This window comes from Struthio camelus, chromosome 5 (genome assembly GCF_040807025.1).
Source record: "Struthio camelus isolate bStrCam1 chromosome 5, bStrCam1.hap1, whole genome shotgun sequence".
In the NCBI taxonomy this organism is placed as follows: domain Eukaryota; kingdom Metazoa; phylum Chordata; class Aves; order Struthioniformes; family Struthionidae; genus Struthio; species Struthio camelus.
The window spans coordinates 83,010,488-83,029,452 of NC_090946.1; the positions used below are offsets into that span (position 1 = coordinate 83,010,488).

The 18,965-nt window shown below is 39.0% G+C and overlaps 1 protein-coding gene and 1 non-coding gene across 5 annotated transcripts; both read right to left on the reverse strand.

Moving 5' to 3' along the window:
• Nucleotides 1–93: 93 nt before the first annotated feature.
• PRPF39 (pre-mRNA processing factor 39) lies at nt 94–18,868 on the reverse strand. 4 transcript variants are annotated; one of them, XM_068947626.1, is made up of 15 exons: nt 18,719–18,857; nt 14,660–15,020; nt 13,331–13,456; nt 12,817–13,152; nt 12,571–12,689; nt 11,689–11,856; nt 10,665–10,830; nt 9,899–10,006; nt 7,519–7,683; nt 7,073–7,199; nt 6,711–6,979; nt 5,928–6,112; nt 4,409–4,483; nt 2,791–2,911; nt 94–934 (listed from the first exon to the last, which is right to left on the reverse strand). In XM_068947626.1, the coding sequence occupies exons 4-15, from the start codon at nt 12,901–12,903 to the stop codon at nt 884–886; spliced, it is 1,641 nt and encodes a 546-aa protein (XP_068803727.1). In that variant the 5' UTR covers nt 12,904–13,152; nt 13,331–13,456; nt 14,660–15,020; nt 18,719–18,857; the 3' UTR covers nt 94–883. The 4 variants fall into 4 exon arrangements, with proteins under 4 accessions (XP_068803727.1, XP_068803728.1, XP_068803726.1 ...); XM_068947627.1 differs by having other exon boundaries at nt 12,817–12,979; nt 18,719–18,785; XM_068947625.1 differs by lacking the exon at nt 12,817–13,152 and having other exon boundaries at nt 18,719–18,868.
• LOC138067575 (small nucleolar RNA SNORD127) lies at nt 6,550–6,635 on the reverse strand. Its single transcript, XR_011141758.1, has one exon. It is a non-coding gene; the product is annotated as a small nucleolar RNA SNORD127 (small nucleolar RNA).
• Nucleotides 18,869–18,965: the final 97 nt, after the last annotated feature.

Consider the following 18,965-nt stretch of genomic DNA (forward strand, 5'->3'; position numbering starts at 1 on the left):
AGACACAAACACAAGTTAGTTTGAACAGTTGTTGAATTGAGAATCTGAAATTCTTACTCTTAGCTTGAATGAGAAAATCCAAGAAAGCTCAAAGAACTACTGAATTCCTTGCTTTTATTACGAAAATGAGAATGATCACTTTGATCAAAATGAAAAAAGTTTGCTCACACTGTGTACATGAAAAACTCTAGATACAAAAATCCATCCCAAACACAGTTTGTGCTTTTAAAAAAGAATGCAACATCATTTTGCACTGCATTTTAATTTTTGACCCCCACATAAAATAGAAAATACATATCACAGCTTACAAAGGCTGCCATCTTCATCTGAAGAGTTTCAATCATGACAATATAAACAGTGGTCTGGGCTTTGCTCACCGGGGTGTGGGAAAAGATTTCATGATCGAAGCAGGTTATGAATTTTTGGTTGGAGAGGAGAGCAGGTGAAAGGACAGCTTTGCTCGTGAACTGGCAGCCTTCCCTGACCTGCTTGTTTCCTGTAGCAGCCATTGTGGCTAACACTGGTCATCAGAAATGCTTTTTAAAAAAAAAAAAAAAGCTACAGCTTTACTGATTTTTAAGTCTACGGAATCATTATGAAACTGCAAAAAAAATTTCCTCAAATAATATCTCCATAAGTTAGTGCAGGGAAATAAAGAAATGCATTTATGGTAAACTAGCAGTGTACAGAGAGACCATTTATCAGTTACCAACACACGAATCTTGCTTCACACATACCCTGTGAACATCAGCTCATTTCACATGCAAAAGACCAAATAGCAGGTATTACAACAGTTCTTTCACATCCCTAATTTAGAAAAATATATCTTTTAATCCATCTTTGTTGAAACTGCACGATGAACTTCACTCACTCTTCTTTCTGATCAAGGAGGAGGATAATACTGTCCATAATTCCATGCATTCTGGTAGTTGTACTAGGAAAAAAAAAAAATGTTATGAGGTAAGTCAGAATACTCATGTTCCATGACCTCAATGTGATATAAAGGGCAGAACAATTGAGGGTGTTTCTATGCTATTCAAAGCCTGTGGGTTAGCAGAAACTCTGAAAAACCTTACAAGATCCTCTGAAAATCAATTTTGTTACTGAAGCAAAATTGGCACCCAATTCAGTCACAAGTCAGCAATCAGATTTTTTTAAACACGAGTCAGTGCAGCAGCCGGTATTGCTGCCTGCAATGTTTGTAGCTGCTTCAAAAAAAAAAAAAAAAACACACCTGAGGAGCCTTCACATATGGTTGGTCAGAGGTTCGATCTCGTTCCTCAGATTCTCCCTTTGGTACCTAATCTACAGCTCCTTGTCACTTCCACATTCAACAGAATCTCACAAGAGGAAGAGGGAAGGGAATGATCAGAAAGTAATGAAAACAGGAATATTGCATCTATGGGAGAGTCTGTGTCCTAGCTTCATGCTCCGTATTACGGCAAACCCCACCAGATGGGAGAGGAAGGTAGAGTCTCGTAGTGCCGTAACACTACTCCCCCTTCAAATCTATTGGCTTGCAGCTAGCAGAGACCATCAGTATATTTTAGGCTTGGGAGATGGCTTTATGGCCACCAGTTGCAGCCCCAATTGTCTCACTTAGGTTGGCATTTAGCAGCATAATGTTCTCAGGTGTGTTGCGGACAAAGGTCTCCAACCTCTCAGAGTTTCCACAATGTCTGCTATCCTAAAGCAGATTTTGAAATGTGGGAAAGGCATTTCAACCACAGGACTAAGATCTTTATAAACCGTGTAATTTTACTGCTCGCATGCCTCTGTGGCCTAATACTGAGTAGAGTTCCCCAGGTTGGGCGAGACACCTTGCACTGCCTGGCTTCGGAAGGAACATTTCTCTGTGACACGGACACCTCCAAAACAGGGTTATAGAGCTGTGCGCTTATGTCATATCTGCAGCCACTGTTCTCGTTTGCCTGACGAGATCTGATCCCTAGCTCCTTACAGCCTGAACAAAAGCTTTCCTCAACTGCTTCAGCAAGCGTTTCAGTTGAACACTACAACTCACAACCAACAAGAAAAGCATTCCCAGCCCACACTACACGACTCATCCCAGCTGAGGGGGCACCAGCAGGGCCCACGTTTGGTAGTATTAATCTCACACAGAAAGGACAGATGTTGAAGCTCAGACTTTATGACCTGTCCCTTGTTCAAGTCAGAATACCGAAATGGACTGTCCCTCTAGAAGCAAGCAGAGCATGTGTCGGAGCCCTCGCTACCTCAAGCGAGGAGGAAACCTCTTACGTTACTGAAGGAAATGCTTGTATTACTGATTCAGTCTTTATGCCCCTTTATGCCCCTATAAAAGACAAAATGAAATAGCATGCAAGAATAGCCTCAAACAGACAAGCTGTTTAACAGATTGATCTTGCATGTTATCATGCACTACTGCAATAGAATCCACACTGATGTGACAAGCAGTAATACTCTGAAAAAATAACTATGAAAACACTTAGTAAATTGGCATCCCAAGGTGACTTCCCTGGGCAAAAAAGTTTCAGCACAAAACAGGTCTATTACCCTTAGCCAGGAATGCCCTTAATTGCTGTTACACTTCCTTTTACACAAAGAGAAGAGCCTGCCACATAATCTCCTAATTTTTCTCCGCCTTACAAAGATATAAATTTACACAAAAGGAAGAAGGAGCTATAAAATTTATCGCAAGCTTTCGTTGCCAGCTGACACTCGGCCACAGACTGAAGAAAGTCGCTGAGAAAACAATAATTTGCATATATTCAGCAAACACGTCAGAAGAAGCAATCAAAGCATACCTACCTGATACCAGGCATTATAGTTGTATGCTGCCTGATTGACTTGCATGTCTCCATCCATCATCTGTGCTGATGCCAAACTTGGGTCATCTGGGTGCATTTTTTTTTCATCTGGCTCCTCTGATCTGCAAAGTTAAAATATGCTTGTAAACAGTATCTTAAATTCTAAAATTTTCTTTATACATTACACTTACTACACAAAAATAAGTAATATTTGCAAAATCGGTGGGTGACCCGTCCAAACAGGAAAACAGGATTTGATTTAGAGAAAGACTGTATACGGTGCTTCAGAACAATGGTCTGCTTTTTAAATTATTATGGTTCTTAAACCTAGACATCAAACATCAAGCTTCTGCTCAGAGACTGTTACTTTTTGGCAGTATTATTTAATGTTTCTGTGATACATAATTTAAAAATGTTATTTTCTCCAGTAAGTCTGTTTCCAAATATTTAAGCCAGTTGTATACCCCTACCTGGGGTATACTTTTCAGTGATTTAAAAAAAAGTGATGTCCTTGTAGTGGTAACTAGAAGCATGGATGTAAGTGCTGGCCATGCCTAAGCGTCTAAGGCCATGCCTGTTCAGGTATCAGACAGAATAAAAGTTGCCTAAATAATCACTCCCAGATGACTGAAGAAAAGCAAATTTGCCTATGTTAAGTTTCCAGAAGCAATTTCCTAAGGAGCCATTAGTCCAAGTATTTCTTGTTTTAGATTTAACCAGTTGCATATATGGATATTTTACAGGACTTCTGGAAGATGAAGACTGAACTGCTGCTCTGTTCAATGTATGTATGTACAAGGAGACTGGGTTGGCTTTTTAATCAGTTGCAGCCACAGTGCCCCTCTATTGTGATAACTGTACAGTTAAGATTAGAGAGAGGTTTATTGCCCACTCCTAGTGGGCAATTCCAGCTGTTGTCTAAAAACAGTTCAGACAGTTTTACTTGCTGAATTTGGGGTAATTTAAAGCAGTGTCTTTCTTTGTATGAATTAAAACTCCACATTTGAAAGTCTTCATTTCTATTTCAGCTCCATCCTCCTACGCATTCTGCTAGTCTATTCTAAAGCACAAATTGTCTGTATACGAACTATTTCTGGCTCATAGTTTTAAACACCCTTAACAATCTGGCATACCTTAAAACCTCCTACACATAAACCATAAAAGAAGTATGAGACTTAAAAATGCAGTTATTTCTATGGCTGGAATAGACAGAGTCGGCTTACAGAACTGCAACTGATTCAAGTTCTAACAGCTTTTCCTTTTTTACATATTTGATAATGGCACTTAACTTACTTCAAAGCTTTAAGTCAGAGACAAAAAAGTTACTGGACCGCTGTAAGTGAGACGCGTTTAATGATTCTTGTTTTTACACGTAGCGAATACAGATCCCAGTAATTTTAAGAACCGTTGAGATTCAAATGCTATAAGAAATAGGAAAGCGTAACTCTCCATTTCACAGGTCCTAAAAAACAGTCTCTGATGATCATTCTCTGAACTATTTTTAAAGCATTTCCAAAATCCTTTGTATCAGATATAGTTCAGTATAACACATGTTCCCACTACCAATACTGTGTAACCTATTGGGTTAGTTTAAATTTTCAGGTGAACAGACTTCCTACCCGTTCTCTGCTTTCCTTTTTAAAGAGTCCTGCTCCTGTAGAAGCGCCTGATGTTCATCATACGCATCCAAAAGCCTAAAGGAAACAAAATTAAACTTTTGCTCACAATTTCCACGTAAAAATTTTAAATACATTTTAAAATGGTAGCTCATGTATCTATTGCAAACTGCAATAACGGAAACATTTTAAATTAAACTTAATTATAATCAAATTAAAAGTTTCATCAAAATCAGAGTGATCCATCATGAAGATAAGAAAGCCAGAAAAACACCATTAGTTTGAAGGGAGATTCCACACTGCATAAAAATGAATGTTATCAGAAACGCTAGCTAAGAAATCCCTAACTTGCTAAACTTTTAGCTTACTTAATGCAGTTGTTTCATAAATTTAGTTTATGAATAAATTTTTTAAGACTTGCTTGCGATACAGCTGCTCCTCCCAACAATGATTGCATTATGTAGGCTAGCTGTTGATACTGCCCAGAGCAGCACTGATGTTCAGAATACACATTTATTCAAATAGCAAGAATCAGTATTACACAAAATTAAAACAATTCTGAAGTACTACCTACAGCCTTTTCCCAAATAGCATGGTGAATTCAATGCAGCCATATTATTATTGATATATCAATAATAGTGGCACTTCCTAACCAAAATTTAAACAAGTATCTAGATTACTTTTATCTGCTGCATATTGCAATTTACAAAGTAACAAATGAAAACTGAATACTTATTCGAATAAGTAGAGTAAGTATTTATTTAGAGTCTTATTTTAAGTGAATACTTAGTTCTATCCTCTAGATTACTTGGGAACTTAAAACTACATTTTGTTTGGTCTGTTTATGATCCCAAAGTTGCACGCTTCGCTGCCATGCAAGCTCGTATGCTAAGAGTCAGCAGAAATTATGGACAGCTATTCCTAAAAACATACAAAGCATGAAAAACTAACTTATGGCTAGTCTTCCCAAGCAAGTTAGCTGTAAAATGTAAATAAAAACAAGGGCTTATTTTACCATAGAGAATTAAGGGGAAAAAAGCATGTCCGGTATTTAATTAAGAAGTTGCACTTCCGGTATGTGAACCTACTGCATAAAAGCATTTTCTTTTTAATGTTTAGACACGCTAACAAAGGTGATGGGATTTTGGGAACTCAAGCAGCAATTCCGAGGTTATTGAAGAATAAAATTGTATCTCTGTCACAAAACGCTTCACTTCCTCTTTGAAGGACACCCTCCTTCATGCCCTTAACCTCTTCTTACAATTTTCACTTGCTAAGGTTGACAGCTTTGCTCTATAAAGTGTTAGGTATTTCAGAGAAAAGGAGATTAATTTTCTGAAAAAAGCTTCCTTTAAAAAAAAAAAAAAAAAAAAAAAAGAGGATGTGGTTCCGGCACCTATCTGTTAAGAGAATTTAGCGCACAAAGAAAAAAAGTTAATGGATGCCCAACCTCTTCCCCATCACTTTTACAAGCACATCTTTTGGTGACCTTAATATGGCCATTGCCCATATTAAATCTTACTGGTTTACATCAGAACCAAAATCTTCAAGAAATTCTACTTTTCGCTGAGAAAATGTAATCCTCATTTTTATAGACAAGGCGCCATGGACAGCTTTATCAAAACAGCTCAAGATGTTTTCTTCATTTTGCTTGAGATCTCCACTGTACTCCATTTCAAGTAAGTTGAGATAAAGTTTTGTATTTTCCTGTGGGGGGAAGAAAAATGCTTGTATGGCAAGTTGTACACCTGTCATGTTATATATTTAACACTACATAATACTATATACACCAAAACTTTTGCATCATAAATATATGCTATGGAATAGTCAATACAAAGATCTTCTCTCTGTATTGGTCATCTTTGACCTGGTTTGTTTCATAAACAAATAAAAAGCGATCTAATATTACAAAAACAGGTATTACAGTTTAATATTAAGATTTGAAGGGGCAAATATTTCTGTGGCTATACAAAGTGATTCAAGAATACCGCCTACATTATTCATTTTGTTGGCCTTGAAATGCAAACATTCTTATATTGTTTCAGTTTCTAGAAGGGGAAACAATAAAGAGTATGAAGTGCACTGCGCATCTGATGAGAAAAGATTTAGAAGTTGTAAACTTGTAGATTTGCAAGCCACAAATTTGGCAACATCAGTTTAGAGGGACTAGTGTCTCCACGTAGTAATGAAACATTACATACAGTTAGAACATCTGTCATCATTGTTGCCGTATTTAAAAATATGGTTCAGAAAAAGAAAAAAATACCATGAGTCTGTTTTTATACAGCAATAAGGAAACACATACGGGGTCATTTTCTATGGCTTCTGACAGCACTTCTCTTGCCTTTGGGAGATTTTTCTGTACTTTGAAGAGATGTCGAGCTAATTTGATGGCATAAAACGACGCTTCACTAATTGATCTGGCATTCCTAATAGCATCTTGAAGGAGGTGTTCAGCTTCTTCCATGTTTCCATGTCTGCGTTCTAAACTTACTCTTCGCAAGCGAACCATTGCTAGTCCTAGAATAAACTCTTCAAATGTTTTCAAGATTCTTCTTGCTTCATTGATGTTACCTAGAATACCAGTGAAGATGCTTTGAAATACGACACATCCAACAGCTTATTTAAGACAGAACCCTTCCCAGGAAAAAACAACTTTGTACTTACCCTGCTGTTCCTCAAAGGCAGCCCACAGCATGTGAACCATTGGTTTCTTAGGAAGATGTATTGTGCAAGCCCTGCTGTAGACATGCCTCACTCCTTCAATACTATGATTCTCCATGTATTTGGCATACTATAGTTGAAAACAGAGCAGAGATTGTATAATTTTATAGCTAATCTTTGGTCTTTAAATACATGACAGAACGATAAAATTCTTTTGTTTAAACCCATTCAGCACCTTTATTGAACCACTAGACTAGTTTCTGTAAGGAAGGACGTAGAGAGGCAACGAAGTTGGCATATGCAGCAGTCAAATCTGGTTGCAAGCAGACCATCTCCTAATGCAACAGATATAGTTATATATGAACAACATTCAGCAAGAGTACAAAAGGTTAGTCACTAGATCAATGTATGCAATCAGTAAGAGACCATTGGTAAACTACTTCCCTTACCTTAATCCAGAAGTCCTCATAGAGGGCACATGAAATAACACATCTTTCAAAGAGGACCACAACCCGTTCATGAGTTCCGTTTTCTATCTCAAATTCTAAGTATTCTTTCCAATTTTTCAGCTGAGCTTTCTCCAGAGGTTTTACATGGAAGTAAGGCCTCTTTATCTGCAAGAGTCATAGTATGGCAATGCATGACTAAGAAGTATAACACCAGGTTGGATTAAAAAAATAAAATCAACCACACACCACTCAAATAACACCATTTTTTTTTTTAGACCAGACTTCAGAATAACACTTTATCATCTATTCAAACAAGCCACATGGGGTTATTCAACTACTGCCGAAGAAATGTTAGGGCCAATTACGTTTCAAGCTAGTTTCTGTCGAAAACCTTTGAGTAAAAGCATTTACAGAATTCGAGAAAGAACTCAATGCAAACGGTTCTTCCCTTGCAAATCTGCAGTTGCAACAACATGACAACCAAGAAATTGCAAACAACAATTAATATTGTCCACATACATATATACAGCCAACTAAAGTACTTACTGTTGTACTAACACACATCCTCCAAATTAAGTTTAAAATCGTGTTGAGAATCATGGGAAGGAAAGACAGAGCATTTAACTGAACTTCATAGTAAATATTTTCTTCAAGTTGATTATTCAATAGCTGGCAAGATTGCCTTTTTAACGCTGACGACAAGAGAAGTTGTATGGGACAGAGACCAGATGAGAAAATTGCAGAAATTGCTCTGAACTAAATATAATAAAGCATCCCTCCAGAGCTCTTTTGCTTTTTCTCTCTCTCCATCTTTAATCTACCCGATTATTTCTTTCTTGTACTGCAACTCCATCTCAGAAATATCCGCGTAAGCGTCAAAAGAAGTTACGGTAATAATTAAGGAGTAACAGGCAATGCTTCATGGCCACTTGAAATTTAAAGCCCATCATCCCTCCTTCATGCTCCTCACCGAATTCTGTTATGGAACCCAATTTTTTTTCGCCTCCGTTTTGATAAATTCACAGGTATATTGTTGCTGCTAAAGTAGTAGTAAAGCAGGTCTAAGTGGCCACCGTTACTTACGTCTGGCATCTGCCATATATCTACTTATTTTCTGTCCATTGTAAAGACATGTTTAACTTTACATTCCATACTCCTTAAACATCCAACATGTTGGTATCTACTGAGCAGCCATACTCTCTTGGTAGAGCAGGTATTGTTTCTGTCAATCAGCAATAGTGGATACCTTTTCCGATACGTTTTCTGCAACAAGTACACGTCCACGGTTTTATCGTTATCCCAAGCTAGAAATTGCTGAAGTTTAAGGGTTTCCTGAACCAAGAATGGCTTTACTCACATAACCATTTTGTACTACCCATCAGCCTATTTGAGCCCTCTCATCCTGTAGGGTCATACTTTGTATGCTTTACTTCCTCCTGGGGTAATTATCTGACGCAAGAATGCTCCTGCAACGTGTAGAACTGCTAACAGTTCTTTGGGCTGTTATATATCAAGAAAAGTTAGACTATGAGTTACACTATGTACTACTAGTCTATGGTACCAATGCTGGCCATGTACCATGTTTTTGAATTCCTTTGGCTTATAAGGTGTCAGGCCTACTCTAACAAAGTGCAGTAAGAAATAGAATAGAGTTCTGGCTTTATGTACAACATTTAGGCATCTCTGAAGACCTGTCCCCTCTCTCCCACACCAGGTACTCCTCGAAAACAAAGTAAATTTAAGGCAAGAAGAATATCATGCAATATTACGTTTGCCAGAAAAGTCAGTTGAGAATTAAAAGCTCAAGCTTCTTTTTCAACAGTAACTGAACTTAATTCTACATGGAAAAAGTTTTATATTTGCCTTGATCAAATGATAAATCAATTACTACGTTATATGTAGGAGCTGGATGTTATGACTGTCGCTTATGGAAAACTGGAAAATGCAAACGCCAACTGATTTCAGATGTAAGAATCTATAATGCAACAATATACACGCATGCATACAAATCTCTGCATTGTCCTTTTAGGATAGGCTTACCTTTTGGATCAGCATTGCCTTCCTCCCCTTACTGATTCTGTAAGGGCACTGCTTTATGCCTCTGGGATATCTTACACAGCATTTTGTGCATATATATTTAAAAGTTGCTTAATAAAAGGTATTGTTGCACGACCTTGCCTCTCTCCAAATATCGCGTGAAGATTTTTAAATCCTCAGATGAGAGAGCTCACCTCACAAGTTGCCTTTTCACAAGGAACCTGGATCTTTGTTCAAAGCCCCCAAAGTTTAGATCGTAAAGCTTTAACCGTTACTCAGAACTCCCAGTCTTAGGTTCAAGACTCTAATGCGTGCTGCCTTACAAAAAAATACACAAACTTACCCCTTCTTCAAATGTCCACCTCTTACTGACTTCGTGTTCATTGTGATTGAACATTTCTTGATGAATCTCAATGATTCTGTGCCTCATGTTTTCTATTTCTGTGATTAGCTACAAAATAGTTTTTAAAAATGTAACACAGGCAGAAAATTTATCAGCTTCGTAAATGCACTTCATGATGACAGTAAAATGCGTAAATTAAAAAAGCATAAGTAGTACAGACTGCAGTACAGCTGGAAGGAGTGAGGGATACTGCCCTGACGGTGCCTTTACCGTTAATGCAACACAACTGAATGGGTTTTCTACGTGACATCTTGGTCTTATCTTAAAGTTGATTTAGATTCAAGATGAATTTGGATCCAAGCCAAACTTGGTTACTGCATATTTTCACAGTTACCAATTCTTTTGGACGGCTCCAAGTTTTCACAAGCCTTCGAAGCCTGTGAATCTACACACACCCTACTGATGAAGGGCCTTCTTGGACCACAGTTCTTAATCTGTTAATCTGGAATGGTTAATATTTATTCCAAAAGTTTTGCATGCTATTTCTTTCGTGTTTGAACTCCATTTCTTTGGTACCTTTGAAGTGCTGGAAAGGTATGTTCTACGGACAAAAGCAGTAATCATACAAGCCAAAGAGCAATCAGTAATATGCAGGAGAACCATGGAAACATCTCAGCTACAAATATACTATATTTTCTGCAAATAAACTCTTCTTTGAGCAGCAAAATAGGCAAGAAGTGCTGAGGCGCATCCTCTACATATGTACCTTAGCAGGGTCAGTTATATCTTCAGTCCCAGAGGGTAGATCATCTCCAGGTGGTGCATCCTCTCCGCTATGGCCATTTACAGAAGCCAGTTCTCTGCGAAGCTGAATAAACTGCTCAGAAGACAGAAGGTCTCGGGGCAAGTTGTTCTGCACATGTTCTTTAAATCTAAGAATAGCGAGAAACAAATCAACACAAATTTCTGCTTTATATTTAGTAAATACTCTGCATGACCAGAGCACAATAATAAATCCTGGTGGGGTTCTGTATTAGTCTAGAACAATACTGAAGATGCAACTTCCGACAACATAAGCACAAAAATGCAACTTCTACTTTGTCAGATGTTCAGAAGCTTCACATTTTTCAATAAGAAATTAAAGGACGATGAATTTCAGTAGTGCATACTGATCGTTTGCTATGCGAAATTGACAGTCAAAGATAAGATTAATTTTAGAAGATAATTTCTGCAGATTTGTGGTTTTGGAAATAAAGTAACAGGAAGGCTACTGCATAATTTAACTCGTGCTTCCAGTTCTTCTTATCCTGCCCATATTAACACAGAATTTTACTGTTTAAAACTTTACCAAGCATTTCTCTTTAGTCAGTCAGTTTTGAAGTTCAACGAACGTTTCACTACAAGTGAGCACTACAGCAGGATGTAAAGTGCAAAAGCTGTTCATTCAGCTTTTTCAAAGACATCCTCTCGCCTGACAATTCCAAGGCCACCTTTTATTCCACAGCAAAATTTGTGATTTTTTTCTAAAAATAAATTTCCTAAAATATGTTTTAATACCTTAAAAAAAAGGTTAGTAAACCCTATCATCTGGTTTGCATTTTCAGGCAATCCTGCAGCAACACAGTGCATTTGTGGACAAATCCACTTCTGTAACAGAAACATGATTATTACTGGCTTGAGTAGATATTTCAAGTTATTGTTCTGAGTGAACATTTTTACATGTTAAACAAATAGGTAAAAGCGTGCTTTAAAAATTCGCAAAATTAATTAAAGCTTTATTTCCTCTTTACCTCTGGAAGTGATGGCTGTAGAGCTGTGTAGGAATTCCAAGGATACGATCATATATGGACGTAACTTCCTTTAGGTTCCCCTGTTCATTTTCCCAGTTTATATACATTTCCCACAGCCTGTCAGAACGGAAATCTGTCCCAGCAGCTAAGACTGCATGTTCGTAGGCTCTGAAAAGTGAAATAATTTCACAGTTGTTTCTCAATGTGGCAGCAGACACTCGAGTTCAGTATTTAAATTCCTCAAAATATTTTCTAGATATCTAAAGCAGGATCTCTAGAAATTCAGAAGGTTTGCACTGTCCCCCCCGGCCCAGCACTATCAAAGCAAAGGGAGTAAGGATAATACAAAAAGCCATACGCAGGAGTGAAAGACACTATGAAAACATACAACCTTTAGGGCTTAACAAATCCCTGTAAAGAAGCTTTTCAAACAACTGCTTTAGTTGTTTACCAGACAAAAACGATACATTAATCACGCAGCTAGAAGGTGCTTTGATTTAGTTCAGTTAGAGTTTCATGTCAAACTTCAGTCCAACCTCTTACTCAAACCAGGACCATCACCAGCAACAGGTGAGGTCAGACATGCTCTGGCCGTATCTTAAAAATCTCCAAGAAAGGAAATTCCCAGATTTCGCTGGGTAACCTGTTCCAGCGCTGCACTACCAGCCTAGTGCTTAACCGAGTATTTCCTACTGTTTAGTCTGAATCTCCCATTGTATTGTCTACCTCTGTTTAGTAGAATTGGCTCCATCGTTTCTTAAAAGCCCTTAAAGTAACTGCGGGCTGCTATCAGATTGCCCTTTAGCTTATACCTAACCATCTGATTACACTGTTATGTAATTGCGTGTGTTTCTTGTATCACTTAGTTTACTTTCAACTCACCCTCTTACAGTATTGTTAGTTTCAGGATCAGCAGGGTCCAAGGTCTCTTTTAAGAAGTTTATATAATGTATCCAAAGATCAACACTAAGAGGAATTGCCTGAAGCCCTCTGCGATAAACCTATGAAGAGAACAGGAACTGTACCTCAAATACTTAATGGTGTCCTAATAGAGAGGCAACACTGTGTTATCCGGTGAACCTTAGAAATACTAATTACTGGAATTTTGTTTAAATAATCTACCATTACCATTTGGGTGGAGGTTGGATAGAACATGGCAATGTTCTGATCTCCACGTGCAGAGTCTTGATCTTCAAAGCGCAGCGGTCCCTGCATTCTGACCAGGTTGTGTGGGCAGGCTTTGGGGTACAGACCATAGGGCACAGACCCATTAGAGCATCATTGACAGCGTCTGACCAAAAATGCAATAAGATGTAGCAATTGTGACCAGCAAAACCAACTATATTGCTTTGAAAATGAGTAATAAATGTAAGTGACAGAAAAGCCCTGCCCTACTTGTTAAGCTGCAGTGTAATACAGAGGCTTGCACTGCAAAGCTTGACAAACTGTAGAGGTTTAACGCACCTGCCAACAAAGAGAAAAAACATTAGCTACAAATGCCACAGAAGTGACAAGTGCAAACAAAATCCCTATAAATCTGACCATATACGGTAGGGTCTGGCAGCCAAATGACTTGTAGTAGGCTAGTCATTATTTGGCTAACAGGACCAATGGCAATAGCTACATCCATCTACCTACATACCTCATCAGATTGTTTAATGTTGTCATGTCGCTTTTCAAGGTCTGCATACTTTTTCCAGTATCCATAGCAATATGGATAATGTGTAAAAAACTTGTCAAATGCTTTCCTGGCAGCCGGTAAATGGTTCTATAAGAAATACACAGTAAAAGGTAATGAATCGTTTCAATGGGCAGTTTAAAGAACAAAACAAAGAGCTAGCTTTCTTCTCAAAGAATGATGGTGCAGCTAGACCAAAGGTCCATCTTACCCAGCAAACTGTCTCAAAGAGCAACCAATAACAGATGACTACCAGAGGCATAAGAGCGAGACAAAAATACAGAGAAGCTCCCTCAGAAAACTTTCCTAGTCACAAAATTTGCAGCTCAGGGACTCTCTCAGACAGAATAAAGATGTTACGTTATAAGTGTCCACGTTTTTTTCCATAAATTTGTCCTGCTGTTTGTTGAAAACCCATGTAAACTTCTATATTGACATATTCTGCAGCAAGGAGTTCCACAGCTTAAATACATCTCATGCAAAAAGCCATCGGCTTTTGTCTGCTTTTATATATGTAATTAAGGACCAAATGAAACTAACACGTGGCAAGCCGTGTAGCCCATGCTTATTCTGATTAAAAATAGAAAACGATGATACTACTCAAAATTTGTCGAATGTGCTTGAAGTTATTTTGAACGTGCCCAAGTACAAATAAGAAAGAATCTTGAGCATCTGAACTAGCTGGCTGAACTCCTAGCCTCCAACTTGCAGGCGCAGTTATACCCCAGGCCTTGAATCTTTATTTGAAATCCTTTAAGTGAATCCAACGGCCAATTCAGAGTTCCACAACAGTGAAACTTCTATGCAGCTCATGGAAAACAAAAACACAAGTATTCTCAACTTGTAAAAACAACTACATTTTTAAAAGCCAGCGAGAATCTTATGTTTGAGTTACAGCTGATTATTTACTAACAAAAAAATCTAAGCGCAAAACATCATCTCTAACAATGGGAAAGTATTAACTGTGTTTTTCCCAGATGGATTATAATCTAAGCATAAAAGCCCAACTGGACAGATTTGCTTTTACAAACTGGAACAAATTTTTTTTAAACAGTCAAAAACTTCACAGTATTAATGCCTTCAAAACAATTATTGTTTTGACTTTGTCTTAAATATTGTTTTTATTTTGTGAGCTGTGCTGATGACACAACTGGTAAGGGCTACTGTCTCAAAATTGTATCCATGACAGCCTGATGTAAGGCTGGAGATTTGTTACTGGAATATCCATGACTTAGTTTGGTTTTGACTGTTTATTTCTGGAAGGTTGAGGGTAAAAAGGAGGTACAAACTAACCTCTTGCTCTACATACTGTAGTAGATATACCCATCCTGTGAAATCCTGGGGATTTTCTTCTACTACTTTCCAAAACTTCTCATAATCTGGAGGGAAGCAAGCCTCAATATCTGTCGTCTGTAAACTTTCAATATTCGGAATTTCACTCTCTTGTGTATTTTCTTCATTCAAGTCAGGGGAACTATCAGGTGATTGTTCCATCTCTGTTACACTCATAATTTCTGTACTGAAGTCCATATGCTGCTCTTCTGCTGCCGCCTCTGTGCCATCGTCTGTATTGTCATTGCTCACAGTCTTCTCCTCCTCTGTATTATCCGAGTTCTGCATAGCTGAGGTTAAAGCTGTTTTGTAGTACTATATCCTGCACGGGGGAAAAAAAAAAAAAAAAGAAAGAAAGAAAGAAAGAAAGAAGAAAAGATTCAATATTCAAGTATTCAAGAAGAATTTGGCTGTTATTTCAAAATTATCAGCCGGTGTAGACGTTAATTCAACTACAGTACTAAGAGAAAAAGGCTTTAAAGAGCTGAAATTATTCAACTGGGGGAGGGAGCACCTATTCCTAATAGTTAAACATCACTTAAATCAAAAAGTTGCCCATTGCCTCTGAGGGCTGCAAAGAGTACATGTGCCAAACTACAAGTAAACAGCTTTAGATTGTCAGAGGCATCCAGTCTTGTTACATTAACAGCAGTGAATTCATATTAATCTTTGTATTGTTCTAAGTTTGAAAGGTTCAGAAAAGCCTAAAACTGTCAGAAAAATAGGGCTTTTAGCTAAACAATCAAACATTCCACTAGATAAATGAGTCTAAACGGATTGTTCTAAAATTAGATTAAACAAACAAGGTTAAGCATTGAGCACAATTTGTTTCCCAGCTTTCAACCATTCAAGAATCTCCCTAGCGCCTCAAGCATCCCTGCATGTATTTCATCACAAACTTTCAGCAGTTAGATCTGCCTCACTCATGAGCCTCCTTCACAATTATAAAAAAAGTCAGTAGCAACCATAAATTTTAAAATACATACATCCTTGTGAATCTTCTAAATAATTATCATTAGCAGCTATCAAGGTATAAAAGTGAACCCATATGTTAAAATATATCCTCAATGCTTAGCTGAACTAGCTTAAACAATAACCTTACAAAGAAAATTACTCTCCGCAGTACTCTCAGTCCATATTAACTATGTCGACACAAGCCAGTCAGCATCAGAGGGCCGCCAAAAAGTTTACGCTAGCCCCTAACACGTAGGCACTTGCTTCCACACAAAATGACATGACAGATGTTTCCTCCTGCCCCTCAGGATAGACTCCAAATTTCTCCTACTCTTCTTTTTGATCTTCCTGCTAAATGCAGCTGCCCAGCCCTACCGGCCTCCACAGATTCTAGTCTGGCGCAGCTTGGCTGCGTGCTGCGTTGCTAACCAGCGCTCAGCCCCAACTCGTCTTAGCCTTCAGTGCCTGAAGCCTGTGTAAGGATACTAAACTCAACTTTCTCTAAATCCAAGCTAGATCCTAATGATTAACTGACCCTAGGTAACGCGATTTCTATCGTTCCCTCTTCACAATTGGGAGGCTATCCATATAAAAATTCACAACACTACCTCTTTCCCACAGTTCTTGCAGCTTCTTCAGTCTCATGAATACGAATGAGCCCTAGAAGGAACTGTCTACTCTTTCTGTCACAAACAACAAGGTTCTTTCACCATGACTAATTTTTTTTTTAGGTATTGCAGTGTACCAACTATACGAGCAGCAGGGGTTTTCTCTCTCCCTACCACAGTCTTACAAGCATAATACAGCTGTAAGTCTTGATGGAACTACCAAACAACATTCAAAATTCACTTCTTGTTAGCTCTCTCCACCTTGGATAACTCTTCCTCTTCATACTCATATTCAATATCCATTCTTTTAATGAGGCTGTAGATTCACTCTAGCATCAGACTGGCATACAAAGGTGGACTTCATAACCTACCTACAGGATGCAGCAAAGGTTCACATAAAAAGTATCTGGGACTAGGTCTCACCACCACTGGTGGGCTTGCAGATTAGCTATGTCAAGTTATAAATAACGTCTAGCATACTTTTAACAGTCCCACAGTTTTATGCAATGATCTGTAAGCTTCCATTGCATCTCTATCATATTTGTAACACCATATCACAGCAATTTCTTACTGTAGTAAGTATTGTAATAATCAGTTTTACAATAAAATACATCTAGAATACAACAGCTCTTAACCGTGACTATATTCTGAAAGCAAAACGTCAAGTTCAGTTGTTTATATAAGACTATTATCCTCAAATGCACAGTAGCACTTGTCTCTCCTGTTACTCTTAGGCTCTCCTACGAGAAGAGGGCAGCTAACCTTTCTATTTCAACTAAGCAAGACAAAACAACAACAACCGGTCCTCTCCCCAAATCCCCCCACAATTTACATCTCTGGAATTCATGACAGTCAAAAGCCTGTAAAGAGGACAAACAAAAATTTTTGCTTTCATTTCAACAAATACATAGAAATATCAACAATCAAATTGTGGGGAGAAAAAAAATCTAGACAGAAAGGAAACACGCTTCAGCCTATGAAAAAGACCAACTCCTACACTTCAGGAGCTTCAAAATATGAGACAACAGCTGATATTTTTATAATGGCTCATCAAGTCAAATAACTTCACAACAGTGTAAAAAGGTCCCCATGACCAACATATGCTATACAAGTTCTATTTTGCAAGTGCTTTAATAATTGTCTTTTTAAAGTAATAATTTCGATTCCCCATTTTTTATATCACCTGACAATCATATTTATACAATTTCTTTCCCTTTTATAAGGTAAGCACTTCATAAGCTCGTAAAGTAACTGCTCATCTGTTTATGAACAGTTCATGCTCATATCTTAGCCTATTCTAAAAATAAAATAAATACATAACAAAAATAACAGCACCAAAAGCCAGTTTCTTTGATGAATTTAGAAGATGCATCTCCAGTATTGAGTTCATTAATAAACACCCTTTGCAAGCTGGAAAATTAAATAACAAGGCAGTATTACTATGCTTTTCCCAGTGCAGGGTACAGAACAGATCTGCACTACTAACAACGGTTACTATCATTCACAGCTTATCTATATAACCCTTATAAAATCTAGGCAGAAGAGTAGGTTATGTAAAATAGCAGCCCTGGATATTTACGGCTTAAACTTTAGAGAAAACTAAAACAAATATACTCAAACATGCAGTAATTTATAACCTAAAATTATTCTGAGATAGGCCAAACATTCTCCCTTTCTGGATGATTCAAAAGATGTAATTCAGCTTAAAAAAAAAAAAAACAAAAGCAAAAAGCCCCCAATCTACCAGCTACTATGTCCTCAGATTAAAAAAACAAAAACAACAAAAGGGAATAAGGTGGTATTTGATCACCTCTACGCACGCACATACTACGTACCTTTCAAACGGGACCTAAAATCTGTTTGACAGCTTCCAATTAAACGTATCCTAAAACGTCTCAGATCGGAACACTCATATTCCAAATTCTCACCATAACAGAAGGTTATATCCAACTTTTAAAGCCGCAAGCAGGATCTACCCCATGCGGTACACAAACACAAGCCTATCCACGTTGCTGCTGAGCTAACAGGCAGGAAGTTGAAGCACCTATGGCACAGCCAGCCTCGTAACAGACTAACTTAATTCTAGAATTTTTTATACCGCTAAACTTAAACAAGCCAACATGCGCATCGGGTAACTGCATTCCTCAGATCACCGGGCACTTATTATTTGCCCTGTTTCAATTAGCTGCTCATCACGCACGTGCTACAGCCGTTTTTAAGTGTAAACGCATTCATCAGCAAACATCTAGGCCGGCCGGCCGCCTCACGGCGCCCCCCTCCCCCCCGCCGGCCGCCTCACGGCCGGCCCGCGCCTTGCCAGCGGGGAGGCCGCGGCCGCGGGAGGCCTCTTTGTGCGCGGAGGAGCCGCTCTCCCCGAGGCAGGCGGGCCCTCGCGGCCGCCCTCCGCCGCGGCCGCCCTCCCCTGCGGCCCCCGGTGCCCGCCGCCCCCCTCCCCGACCTGCCGCGGGGCTCGCCACCATCCGCCCGCCGTGCGCTCGCCGCCGCCGCCGCCACCACCAGGCCCCAGGAAGAGCGCACCGCGCCTGCGCGCAACGCTCGCCACCGCCCCGCGCCTGCGCGCACGGCCCTCCCCCGCCGCCCCGCGCCTGCGCGCAACGCTCGCCACGGCCCCGCGCTTGCGCGTAGAGTCTCCCGCCACCCCGCGCCTGCGCGCAACGCCCTTCTCACCCGCCGCCCCGCGCCTG